The 13,314-nt window shown below is 53.0% G+C and overlaps 1 protein-coding gene across 1 annotated transcript in view; it reads left to right on the forward strand.

Annotated features, from left to right (window-relative positions):
• The window catches only part of FADS2 (fatty acid desaturase 2), a 44,570-nt gene extending 32,576 nt beyond the window's left edge, over positions 1–11,994 (forward strand). The window contains exons 6-12 of the mRNA XM_036763401.1: positions 274–334; positions 1,770–1,846; positions 5,070–5,167; positions 5,731–5,827; positions 6,805–6,884; positions 7,672–7,797; positions 8,314–11,994. Coding sequence (XP_036619296.1) covers positions 274–334; positions 1,770–1,846; positions 5,070–5,167; positions 5,731–5,827; positions 6,805–6,884; positions 7,672–7,797; positions 8,314–8,365 — 591 coding nt within the window. The 3' untranslated portion in view covers positions 8,366–11,994. The remainder of the gene's footprint in view (positions 1–273; positions 335–1,769; positions 1,847–5,069; positions 5,168–5,730; positions 5,828–6,804; positions 6,885–7,671; positions 7,798–8,313) is intronic.
• Positions 11,995–13,314: the final 1,320 nt, after the last annotated feature.

Here is a 13,314-nt window from a genome sequence, read left to right on the forward strand (position 1 = left end):
CCATACCAGGCGCTTATGAGTGAGCTCAGGTAAGTTCTAATCCTTAAACCTGGCCTTAGGCAATTAATTGTTTATTGCAAGTGTAGAACTTTACATTTATCTTCATTAAATGTCATCTTGGGATCTAGCCTCTTGGGATCACTTGGGGTTCCTGTCACCTGATGTGATACTTCCTCCAGCTTCCACCCTGCCCATGAGCCCCAGGGCTGGGCTCTCCCTGGGCCAGGGTCAGGAGTCCAGATGGTTCTGAATGATTTCCCTTCTCTCCTCCAGTACGGCAAGAAGAAACTGAAATACCTGCCTTACAACCACCAGCATAAGTACTTCTTTCTGAGTGAGTACCTGGGGCTGCCCATCTGAGCCCTGCCGCAGGCCCCAGATGCCAGACCCTCAGCAGCCCCAGAGCTGCTTCTGTCCCTCCTCCATTGGTGACCAGGGGGCATCTCATCTCCTAGGAGTGCAGAGAAGAGCCAAGAGTTCGTGGGATCCTAGAACTGGGAGGAGGAGGAATAGCAACCATAGACCCCATCTAATAATGACTTTATAATATTACAATGATTACGATGAATATAGTAATAGGAGATCCCAATAATTAGTATATATTAGTTATATTATAATGATAATTCATTGAATAACTGGGTATTTCATCTAATAGTTCTTGTCTCATTATATTATAATCAGTTAATTAGTGTTATACTGTTTAATCATTGGAGCCCCTATACAACAATAGGCTATTATAATTAATATTGTATTAACAGCAATAACAGACACCCCATTGTTATTAATAACGGGAGAGCAATCTGGAGCTCACGTCTAATAACAAATAATACGTGACACATGAAGCATGATTATACCTGATGTCGTCATATGGATATTAAGCATTGGAGATGCCATCTGATCAGGGGGATAGCGTAGAATTGCTAGCATTTATAAGGTGCTTTAAGGTCGGCCAAGTGCTTTATAGACACTAACTCATTGCGTCCTCACAGCAACGCTGGGAGGTAGGTGAGGGAGCTGAGGCAGCCGGAGGCCTATCCTTGGGTCACCCAGCTTGTGAAGGGTCTAAAGCTGGAAAGGAACTCAGGTCTTCCTGACTCCAGGCTCTGCTCTGCCTCTGCCTCCCTTCCCCAGAACACCTTTGTGTGAGAGGGATCTTTATTTTATTCCCGTTTTAGAGATGAAGAAATAGAGGCCATTTAAATAAATAAAAAGTAGTCATTTGTCCTCTGTCCAGCGGCAGGTAAAATGCACACCCCGGGTCTTTGACTCCAAGCCTTAACGCACTTCTCACGATACCAACCTATGAACTCACCCATTGTATGGATGGGTGCACTGAGTCCCCCAGAGGTCCAGTGACTTGCCAGTAGCCCCACAGCTCCTAAGTGGCTGAGCTGGGGCCCACGCAGGCTCCCCCGGCCCTGTTTTTGATACACTTCCCACCCAGCCATGCTACCTGCTCACTTCTTTTACAAATGAGAATACGAAGGCCAGGAAAGGGAAGCCTGTGTTCATGGTCACTTGGATGGTTTGGGCCAAGCTGCAGCCGGGCTCCAGCTCACCTCCTAGGCCGTGGCTCTACCCTCTTCACTAAGCCTCCCCAGGTGCCCTCTGCATTATATGATAATGGCCCAGCCCCCTCCCTGCAGCCCCCATGGTCCTGCCTGACCCGTGCTGGGGGGTGGGAGGTGCGAATGGGCCCAGTCCCCTGCCATGGCACTTTGCCTTTCCCTGGGCCCTTCTCAATGTCTCCTCTCTTGTCTTTCCCACAGTCGGGCCACCATTGCTCATTCCGATGTACTTCCAGTTTCAGATCATCATGACCATGATTGTGCGCAAAGACTGGGTGGTGAGTCACAAGTCCTCAGGTCCTGGGGGGTTGTACTTGGTGCCAGGCCTTTGGGGAAGGGTGGGCCCAGGGTGGGGCCAGGCCCGGGCCTGGTGGGAGCCCCTGTGCAGAGGGGCAGGGCATGTACTGAGGGGTGGCTGTAGTCTCTGAGGAGTCAGCTGCTCTCCTTCCACCATGCGGTGTGGGGGGGAGGGGTCAGTGATTTACCTTTAGGCTCAGATTTAAAGCTGAGAGGTAGAACCTTAAAGGTTGACATCGTCCAAGCTCCCCATTCAGGAAACTGGTCTCCAGGGAGGTCAAGGGAGTTGCCCAAATTCACATGGGTTGTTAAGGGCCAAGCCAGAATTTGAACCCAGGCCCTCTGACTCCAAACTCAGGCACCTTTGCCGCTGGGATTATAAATCCCCCAAGGGAATCCATCCCTCTTTGGGCCCTGTCTGTAGTCTCCTTTGTGGGGGCCAGAGTGGGGTCAGCAGGGGAGCTGACCTCTGGGGTGCCTTTGAGCTCTGTCATTCTGTGATTCTGGGAGAACACTGAACGTGGAGCCAGAGGACCTGGGTGTGAATCCCCCCACAGCTGCCTACTCTCTGTACCACCCTGGGCAAGTCCCTTCTCTTGGAGCCTGAGCATCCTCTTCTGTAAAATTGGGGGTGGGGAGGGTTGGAGCAGCTTTTCCAACACTGAATCTGTAAGATGGACAGACGGGACATCAGAGCAGTGGGCTTTGAACATCACCCCGATACATCCTGTGCAACCTTGGGTGACTCATCTGACTTACCTTATCTGTAAAATGGATCGATAGTGGACCATGTGGTCTGAGCCAAGGTCCCTCCCGCCTCCTGTGTGTATATGGGGGTGGTAGGGAAATGCATAGGGTGCAACCAGTGTGTATTTTGGCTGTGTGTCTTAGGCTAGATGATGATGGTGATGATGATGATGGTGATTCTGGTGATGATGGTGGTGATGGTGATGGTGATGATGGTGATGATGATGATGAGATGATGATGATGATGATGATGGTGATGATGATGGTGATGAGATGGTGATGATGGTGATGGTGATGATGATGATGGTGATGGTGATGATGGTGATGATGGTGATGATGAGATGGTGATGATGATGATGATGGTGGTGATGGTGATGATGATGATGGTGGTGATGGTGATGGTGATGATGGTGATGATGATGGTGGTGATGGTGATGATGATGGTGATGATGGTGATGATGATGGTGATGATGATGATGATGGTGATGATGGTGATGATGGTGGTGATGGTGATGGTGAGATGATGATGATGGTGATGATGATGGTGATGATGGTGATGATGATGATGATGGTGGTGATGATGGTGGTGATGATGATGATGATGGTGATGGTGATGGTGATGATGATGATGGTGATGAGATGGTGATGATGATGATGATGGTGATGAGATGGTGATGATGGTGATGATGGTGATGGTGATGATGATGATAAGGAGCCTCTACAGAACGTGTTAAGATTTGCAGAGCACTTCACTGTCTGACTTGATCCTATGAGGTAGCTGTTATCACTATACCCATTTTGCAGGCAAGGATGCTGAGGCAGAGTGTGTTACGTGTGGTGGCCAGTCAGGATGACCCGGGTTGGACCTTGCTTCTGGACGGGCTGTGTGCCCCAAACAAGCTCCTTACCCTCTCTCTGCCCCAGGGAGCTCCCTTAAGATAGCCCAAAGTGATGGGAAGGAGCCGACCTGCTTTGGTAGAGTTTCCAATGCTGGGGAAATCCCAGATCCAGGCTCTGGGTCCGCCCTGCCCCCTTCTTGTCCCAGACTGTCCAAACTCGGCTGCATCATTGAGTGCATTTGGTGTTCTCTGCCCTCCCCCCCTCCCTCACTGGGGCACGGGGAGGCTCACTTGTCCTCTGGTTGTATACCTGGGTGGCCCCAGGGATGTCCTGCAGCTCAGATCAATGGCATGTGGACTAACCTTTGGCATCTGCCTTAACCAGAGACCAGCAGAGGATGCATTTGGTCAGACACCCATAGCCTCTGGACTGCCTGTCCAATGGGCAGCAGGCTGTCCTCAGAGTCAGACAGACCTGGGTTCGAGTGCTTGCTCTGATGTGACCTGGTTGCATGACCGTGGGAGTCCCCAACCCCTTAGTGCCCTCACCCACACCTCCCCTTTTCCGTAGGACACATCCAGTGCGTCTCATAGACACTGGGTCGTGGCCAGTGAGCCGGCCTTGGCACTCAGAGCTACCCTCTGTCCCGTCCTTTGCCTCTCTGTGACTCAGGTAGCTCTCTTAGGACTCCTGAGGCATCGACAAGCTGCCACTCTGCATTACTGGAGGGAATCTCCTTATCTGGGAGTTCCCTTGGCCAGAGAAATACAAAGGAAGGGCTCCAAAGTCAAGGCCGTGTGGCTTAACTAAAGCCACTCCAGGTGGACAGGAAGCAGGGAAGGAGCCCCTGGTGCCAGGGCCAAGATGGACGCCCCCAGGGCTGACGATGGATGTGGTCAAGGAGTGTGGGTACGGTGGGGCATGCTCCCAGAACCTGGTACCTCTGCCCCTCCCACTCTGCAGAATCCCTCCCTTAAAGCAAAGGAGCCTGGGACACACTGACACTTGGGTCGTGCCTGAACATGTTTGTCTCATTCTGCACTCCCACCTTTGTGGAGCATCCTGATACGGGCAGGCAAGAAGGAGCATTGGCTTTTGGAGTCAGAGGACCCGGGTTCAAATCCAGACTTTGCCACTGACGGCTTCTTGGGCAAGTCCCTCTTGTCCTCCCTGTATAGAATGAGGAGGCCTCTGAGGACCCTTCTGGCTCCAGACTCTGATCCTCTGTGCAGAACAAGGTGTTGGGAGGTGGGGGACAGGGCAGGACACGGAGGAAGCTCTGTCTCTACCCTTGTGGACAGTTACCATGCATTGTGTGGTGAGTGTATTGGTTCAGGCCCCACTTGTGACACTCAGCTCGCTGTGGGAGACTAGGCAAGTCACTGCCTCCCTGGCCTTGGGTTCTTCATCTGTAAAATGGGCATCATGATGGCAGTCCTACACCCCATCAGGCTTTTAGCCCCTCTAGTGAGATAATGTCTGTTAGGGCTTTAGGTAAAGCCCATAAATGTAGCCCTTCCCATGGTACATGCGCGCACACACACACACACACTGGAGGGGCCGCAGGACATCCAGCAGTGCGAGGCCTGGCTTCTCATCTCTCGTGTCTCTCCCTAGGACTTGGCATGGGCCATCAGTTACTACACCCGCTTCTTCATCACCTACATCCCTTTCTATGGAGTCCTGGGATCCCTCTGTTTCCTCAACTTCATCAGGTAACCAAGCTGTGCTCATTCATCCTTGGGGACAAGGAGCAAAGCTTGTCTCGCCCCCACCCCCAGCCCAAGGATCACTTCTTTAAAGGCCCCAGGGCCCCACGGAGGAGCTCAGGGGTCCCTTCCCCTTTACTCTCTGAGGGAATGAAGACTGCCTTAGGACTGCAGACCCTTGACTGACTAGTGTACAGGGAGTTCAGGCCAGTGTCAAGGCAACCACGCCTTGCTGCTCCTCCTGACAGTGTAGGCCATGCCCAGATGCCCACTGCCCGCTTGTCACCATGCCTATTTGGGGCATCGAGCCATGTTGGGGAACCTCTACCGGCCCCAGACTTGCAGGTGCTCCAGCAGACTCCCCTGAGCCTCCTCTCACCTACTGGTCACCACTGGGATCCTTCCATTGATCTGGCACGAGGTGGGTAGCCCCAGTGAGCAATGAAGGCACTGGCTTCTCTGTGACTCCCCTCTCTAATACCCAGGTTGTCAGGCCTCTAGAAGCTCCAAGGAGACCCTGGGTGTATATAGAGGCTCGACTCACCGTCCTGCTTGTGTTCTCTCCCCAGGTTCTTGGAGAGCCACTGGTTTGTGTGGGTCACACAGATGAATCATATTCCTATGGACATCAATCGGGAGAAGTACCAAGATTGGCTCAGTATCCAGGTGAGGGCTGTGGCAAGGTGAGGAGGGAAGGGGGCCAGGGGTTGTCCTCCCTTTCATCATTGGAGGACGTGAGCACATGAGGAATGAGAATCTCTCTGGCCGACAATAATTTGGACCTATTGACCCTAAGTTTTACTTAGTTCAGTCTAATGAATGGAGCCCCGCTGATAGGGGCTCCATATGCCATGTGGATAGAGCGACAGAATTTGGGATCAAAGTCCAGCTTCAGAGAGAGCAGGCCACCTGGGGATGGTGAGGAAACTGGACAGAGGGCATGCCACCCGGGGATGGTGAGGAAACTGGGCAGAGGGCACGCTACCCGGGGATGGCTTAGAGGAACAAGGGATCTTCTTAAACTAGAAGAAAAGAGTTGGGTGGGGTGGGAGGTAATTAATAACAATATTATTTGTTAGGTCCATGATTTATGAGGTAGATAATAACAACAAAGTTCTCTGAAGTGCTGTCTTGGGGAAAAGAGATTAGCTTCATTCTGCTTGGTTACCAAAGGAGAACTAGATATAATGATGGCAAATGACGAACCAATTGAGACTGACCCAAGGGGAAGCTTCTTTTTTTTAAGTTTCTTTTGAGGGGGGAAGGCAGGACAAGGGGGGTTAAGTGACTCACCCAAGGTCACACGGCTGGTAAGTGTGTCAAGTGTCTGAGGTCAGATTTGAAATCTGGTCCTCCTGACTCCAGGGCCGGTGCTCTACTCACTGAGCCACCTAGCTGCCCCAGAAACTTCTTAATGATGAGGGCTGTCTCCAAATGGAATGGGTTCCCTCTGCAGGTAGTGAGTTCCCTGTCACAGGTGGTGATTTGTTGGGGGTCCCTTCCAGCTTTGATCCTGGGTGATTCTGGTGCTGGGGTTGATGGGATGGCTGGATGAGGGCGATCCCCCACCTGGCCCAAGGAACCAGGCTGTCCCCGGGGACATCGGCTCCTTCCTTCTCTCTCATCCTCCCTCTCCCTGGCAGCTTTCAGCCACTTGCAACGTAGAACAGTCCTTCTTCAATGACTGGTTCAGCGGCCACCTCAACTTCCAGATTGAGCACCAGTGAGTCCAGGCATAGGCCGGGGAGGGCATGGGGTGGCGGCAGCTGGACTGGAAGGGTAACGTCTAGGGGAGGGGCCAGGAAAGGCCTCCTGGAGGCAGCGGGCGCATGATCTGAGTCTCAGAAAGCCTGAGATTTAAGAGGAGGAAGAGGAAGAGCATTCCAGGCCTGGGGGCCCAGCCAATGCAAAGGCACTTGGTCTGTGTCGCTGACACAGGGCCTGGCCCATAGGTGATGCTTAATAAATGCTGGCTGAGCTGCATTAAATGCCTCCCACGTGCACACACAAACTGCACACATGCCCGATGTAGAGATATGCCAAGGCAGTTCATCTTCAGCCTCGGGCCCCATCGTGGGCACAGGGCATCTGTTGTCACATCATTGAAAGGCAGTTGTGGCCCCAGATAGAGAACCAGTCTTGGGTTCAAATCTCGCCCCTGACACGGTCTGACTGTGTGATCCTAGGCACATCACTTCGCTGCTCAGTGTCCCAGGCCCCTTTCTCTGAGATCAGTTGCAGCAGATGCTGGTCTGCTTTGGTGGAGCAATGTCCCCTTCCTGGGACTTCTCTCTGCCCGTGTCCTTCCCAGCCAGGAACTCCACTGAGCACTCAGTGGGGAAGTGGAAGATCCGGGTTCAGGTTCCCACCCTACCATAAATTGGCCAGGTGGCTGAGTTCATCACTGGTCCCCTCTGATCATCAGTTTCTTTGTCTGCAAAGGGAAGGGGTGGGCCAGATGGTCTCCCTCTAGGCCTTGCTCACCTCCTCTCTCCCTGCCCCTTCCCCAGTCTCTTCCCCACCATGCCACGTCACAATTACCACAAGGTCGCCCCCCTGGTCAAGTCTCTGTGTGAAAAGCATGGCATCCTTTACCAAGAGAAGCCCCTCATGAGAGCCCTCCTGGACATTGTGGGGTAAGAGCTGGTAGATGGGCAGGCCTGGGGGCCCAGCTCCAGCAGGGGGGGCATGGTACCAGGGGGTGCACGCCTGGTGATTGGCACACAGCCGCCAGTGGGAGCCCCGCCTTGTCAAGGTCTGTTGAGTCCATGCCCAGAACCTCGGGGTCAAAGATAGTGGGGAGAGGAGGTTGTTCTGTCTGCAAATGAAGGACAAGGCAACCAGAGAGACCTAGATTCAAATCCTGACCCTTCACTAGAGATGGGCCTCAGCCACTCAGTTACCATGTAGTCCAGCTCCCACATTTTACAGATGGGAAAAATGAGGCCCATCTAGGTGAGCGACATTCCTGAGGTTATACAGCTCATCAGTACCGGAGCTGGGACCCAAACCCAGGGCCTCAGCCTCCAAAGCCAGAGCATGCCCCACCTTGGGCCTCAGTTTCCCCATCTGTAACATGAGAACATTGAACTAGATGCCCTCTAAGGTTCCTGAGCTCTGTGACCCTAAGAGCCTCCTCTTCCTCTCCACAGGTCCTTGAAGAAGTCAGGAGACCTCTGGTTGGATGCTTATCTCCACAAATGAAGCCCCCCCCACCCACCTTTAGGGACCTGTGGGGAAGGGAGGCAGGGACTGAGCAGCACGTTTGGGTTCCAGCAACCCAAGCTCCTCCAACAGGGCCCAGGGCCATTTCAGGAAACCCCTGAGAGAGCCCCCCACGACATCTCCTCCTTCTTTTGTCTCTCTGCCTCCCCTTTTCTCTCTTCTGTCTCTGTCTCCCTCTTTCCTCTCTCTCTCTCCCCTTCATTCTCTCTTTCTTCACTCTTTGTCTGCCTTCTCTCTCTTTCTTCCTTCCTATCTCCATCTCTTCTCTCTCTTCTCTCACTCTCTCTTCTCTTTCTTCTCTCTTCTCTCTCTCTCTCTCTCTCTCTCCCTCTCCCTCTCTCTCCCTCTCCTCTTTCTTTCTTCACTCTCTCTGTCTTCTCTTTCTTCTCTCTTCTCTTTCTTCTCTCTTCTCTCTCTCTCTCTCTCTCTCTCTCTCTCTCTCTCTCTCTCTCTCTCTCTCTCTCTCTCTCTCTCTGTAGCACAGTTCCATTCTCCTGTTTCCTGGCATCTGGCAGTGGCTGATCTGACCTGGTTTTTTTCAGGGGATGGGGGTGTAGTGGTCAGGAAACATGATGGGCCCTTTGGCTGTTGGAGTCAATAGGATCCAAGCCTAAATGTTGGGTCTCATTCCTCATCACATTCCAAGTCTGGCTTCTGCTGGCTTCACATGACAGGCCGCCCTCCTTCTTCACCCTGCCCAGCTCTTTCTTCCTCGAGGAAACAAAAGAGATGGACTGTGTTGTCTTCAGTCTCCAGCTTCCCCCCGCCCCCCAGCCCCCAGCCCCTGCCTGTCGTCAGGGTAGGAGGCTTCAGCCAGTTGCTGGCCTGGCCTCTGGGTCTCAGCCCATCACTTTTTGCACCCCCTGGGACATTCAATCATCACTAGCCCTCAGACCTTCTCTTTGGGGCCTACTTAGCCAGGCCTTCCTTGGAGAGGCCCTCAGCCCTCAGTCCCACTGGCCATTTCACACTGAGCCTGAGCAGCTCACAAACGGCCTGCTGATTTGTCCTGAAGTGTGGGTTGTTCTTAGGCCCAGAGCCTTGGGGGCCCTCCCTCAGAGGATTGGCCTGCTGTGGCAGGAGGAACACCAGATGTGGAATAAGGAGATCTGGGCTCAAATTCCATCTCAGTGACTTACTACCTGTATGATGCTCAGAAAGCAATTTGGGCTTCATTTTCTTCTGTCAAGTGAGGGGATCGGACTGGATGGAGCCTAAGGTTCCCCCAAGTCTGAAGCCCTGTGAACCTGTGACCAGCTCAGCCTGGTTTCAGATTAGAAATGCCCAGTGCCCCCTTTCCTCCCGAGAGCATCACTGGCTACCTCTTTCCCTACAGAGCTGGTCCGAAAGTTAAAACTCTGCTAACTTCCAGTCCAGCATCCCCCAGCCCCAGGTCATTAGGTCCGAGGGCCTGTCTCTCGGGTTGCCTTTTGAGACTGGCCAGAACAAATGGGCAGCTGAGGCAGCCGTTCATCCTGCCTTCTTTGAGTATCTCTGGAGGGTTTTCTGCCTTCCCTTCAGGAGTGTTCCAACCCTGGAGTCCGAGGGGTTCGCCTACCCCCACTCCCAGCACAGCATTAATGCTCGGTGCCTAACTGTGGGAACATCCATTTAGAAAGCTGGGAGCAGGGAGGAAGACCTTAGAGATTACTGAGAGTCCAAGCTCGCCCTCTTTTACAGACGAGGAAACTGAGGCTCAGAAAGGCTTGCCTGAGATCACACAGGTAGTGAGGAGCGTGGCTTCCAACCCAAGTTTTCTGGCCCTGAATCTGTTGCTGTTTCTACCAGACTGAGTTGTCTTCTCTTTGGAGGAATAGCCTTCGGCCTCAGGCCGCCTCTCTCAGGCACACATCACAGTGGCCTTAAGATATCGGAAGGAATTCTCCGAGTTCTCCTTTTTCGACCCAGATGCTGGGAGGGGCTGCTTCTTAGGGGGGAGTCCAGAGTCCAAACATTGCCTCTGATCCTGTAATGGGGGTGGGTGGTGGTTGGATCTTCCCTCAGGTCCCCCTTGTACATCCAGGACCAATGCCAATGGGGGATTTTCAGGCTTCTTTCCCCATTTTGGGCCTCACTTTTCTCTCTATATAAAATGAAGGGGTTGGGCTGGATTTCTAGAGTCCAATATCCAGGATCTCCCTTTTCTACAAGCACCAGCATGATCTGTCTCCTCTCACAGACCTTCCTTCCTAGTCCACAGCTGAGGAAAGCCTGGTCTTCTTAGTCCTGGGAGAGGTCTTGTTTCATTTAGTGTTAAACTAGGGAGCCCCGGGAAATGGCATTTTTGGTTCTGGGACCAGGCTCTCTTAGATAGATCTCAGAGGGAAGATGAAGCTTCAGGTGGTGGGGATGGACAGTCTAGCCTTGGTCTTTGAGGAAACCCCTGATAAGGGTAGAAGGTGATGGCTGCCCAGGGATTGTTGGGGTGGAGGCAGTGCCAAGTCCCACCCTATTAAGAAGATTCAGGGCATAAGGGAGATAAAATGGAGGGATTCTCAGTTGCCCCTTCTTCCCCTCCCCATGCTGGGCAAGATTTTGCCAATCCCACAGCAGGGTCCCCTCTCTGCTTTAGAAATGCCCAGTCCTACTTGCTACCCTTAGAGCAGGATGTATGAGACTCACAAACTTCTGTCTTCTGGGGCCCACCGAGGGCTCTCTGTCCCTTAGTTATCTGCTCTGATAGCTATTTTCAGGTTGAGCGCAAGAACTAGATTTAGGCTGGTCATGTTCCTGTGGACCACCCCCCCCCATTCCAAAGGTGTGGGGTGGTGGTTAAAAGTATTCGCTGTCCATAGCACTCCCTTTAAAAGTTTTAACTAGATTAGAATGTATGCTGTTGTCAATGGAGGGGTCCTTCAGTGCTGCCCTCCCCGCCCTTCTCCCCCGATGTCCCTGAGCCTGCTAGAGGGGGCAGGTTGGTTGGAGATGGTAACATGGAAGTGAGCCCTAAATCCTACTTGCTCATCTGATCTGCAGAGGGCCCTTGTACAAGGAGAGGCCTGAGTGACCTGGAGGTTTGGAGGAGGAGAAGGGAAGGGACCCAGAGAAAGGATTAAAGATTGAGAAGGAGAAAGTGAGGAAAGGAGTTTGTGCTGGAGGAGGAGAGTCTAAGAAGGTGAGGGATGGAGAAGGGATGAGGCAGCTAACAGTCCAGGTGGGAGCCCAGGGGGATGGGAGGAGTGCCTGGCATCCCTGTCCTCCACATCAGGGTCTCTAGCCTACTGACAGATCTGTTCTCCCCGTGAAAATGAGGAAGGTGATGTTTTAGGTCCATAGTGTGGCAGCCTGGGATGGAAGGCGGCAGGCAGGAATAATTCCCATCTCTAGCCAAGCTGGCGTTTCTCACTTGGGGCTGGCTCTTCCTCCCTGGTGGTAGTTCGGAACTGAATGTTCTTCATGTTTAAAGGGACCTTTCCTGACCCCCTCACCCCGTCCTCAAGCCACTGTCCCCTTTCCCCCCATGGAGGCAGAATTCTTAGGAAACAAGAACTGATTTTATGACTTTCCATCCCCTCCCCCACTCCCCCCGCAATGCTTTGGGAACGAATGAAAGGCTTGTTTTGTTCTGGTGTTCTGGTTACTCAATAAAAATCAACCTTTTGTGTTAAGCCCAGGTCTGGTGGTGGTGTGTAACCTCTGGGAACCAGGCCTGCCACAGGAGCCAGGGCCTACGGTGCTCCGGGCCCACACGAGGGAGTGCAAAATGTCCCGAAACAGCCTCCCAGCCTGTGGCTAGGGCTGTCTGGGCTTCCTGGCCTCCTGCGGGAAGGGGGCTGGCCTGTGATGAGCTGGGAGGGGCTTGGTGTCCAGCGTTAGGAACCTTCTGAGCGTCGTGTCCCGGGGAAAGAGCTTAGGTTGGGAAACAGAGGGAGGGCTGGGGTCTGACTGAACTCTGCCTGCTTAGTGCTGTGTGGGCCTGGATAAGTCACATCAGAATTCTGCAGGCTTCAGTTTCTACCACTGTAGGTCCTGCCTTGCTCCAAGCCTACATCTCTGGTGCTCCCCCCTCCAAAACCGGCTGCTTCTCCTGCCCTGCCCCTGATACATCAGACTCCTCACTCTCCCATGCAGCTCTGTTGTCTTTCTTTCAGCCGCCTCCTTTTCATGTTCCATCCTGCCCACACCTCATCACTGCCATCAGTGGATCCCGCTCCTCTCTCCCCTCAACTCAGTAAGTTGAGTACTTGGATTATAGACTTTTTCACCCCACCCTCTTGCAAGAGGCCAGGCCAGGCCTCCCAGGCTGTCAGCTTCCTCAACTCCCCTGACCCAACCACACACAGGAGGGGTCCTGTTGTGGCACACAAGGTCCATCCTTTCACCTGGCTCTGTCCCTGCTGCCTGAATGCCTGGTTAGGCCTCTGCCTTGGCTCAATCCAAGGCTTCCTTCAGAGGGGGAGCCCCACGGGGGAGACACCCAGGATTCTGGGCGCTAGAACTATTGCCAAGACCCCATCGGTGCATGCCCAGGGCCCCAAAGGGCCCTGACTGTCTGCAAGGATATGAGAAGACTCCTTCCAGCTGTCAGCCTCTAAGAAGTCTGCCACCCCTCAGCTACCAAACAGTCTGGGCAGGACGGACGCCCTGGAAATGGGCCAACCTCTCTCTGCCTCAGTATTCACCTCTGTAAAAACAAAGGGCTTGGGCCAGGCCGTCATTAAGCTCCCTTCCCCTGCTGGAGGTACATGAAATACTTAGCACTTTGAGCCATGTTTTACATGGGCTGGAAGAATCTTAAGAGTTTCTCATTTTTGTCTCAAATGTCATGTCAAGTAAGAGTGCCAGAACTCAGGAACCTTAGAATGCAATGTCAGAGCTGGGATACACCTTAGAACAGAGAACGTCAGAGCTGGGAAGAGCCTGGAAGGAACCTAGAACAGGGAATGCCTGAGTGAACATGGAGAGATGGGCTTTTGATCTCTAGTCCA

Source organism: Trichosurus vulpecula, chromosome 6 (assembly GCF_011100635.1).
Source record: "Trichosurus vulpecula isolate mTriVul1 chromosome 6, mTriVul1.pri, whole genome shotgun sequence".
NCBI lineage: Eukaryota > Metazoa > Chordata > Mammalia > Diprotodontia > Phalangeridae > Trichosurus > Trichosurus vulpecula.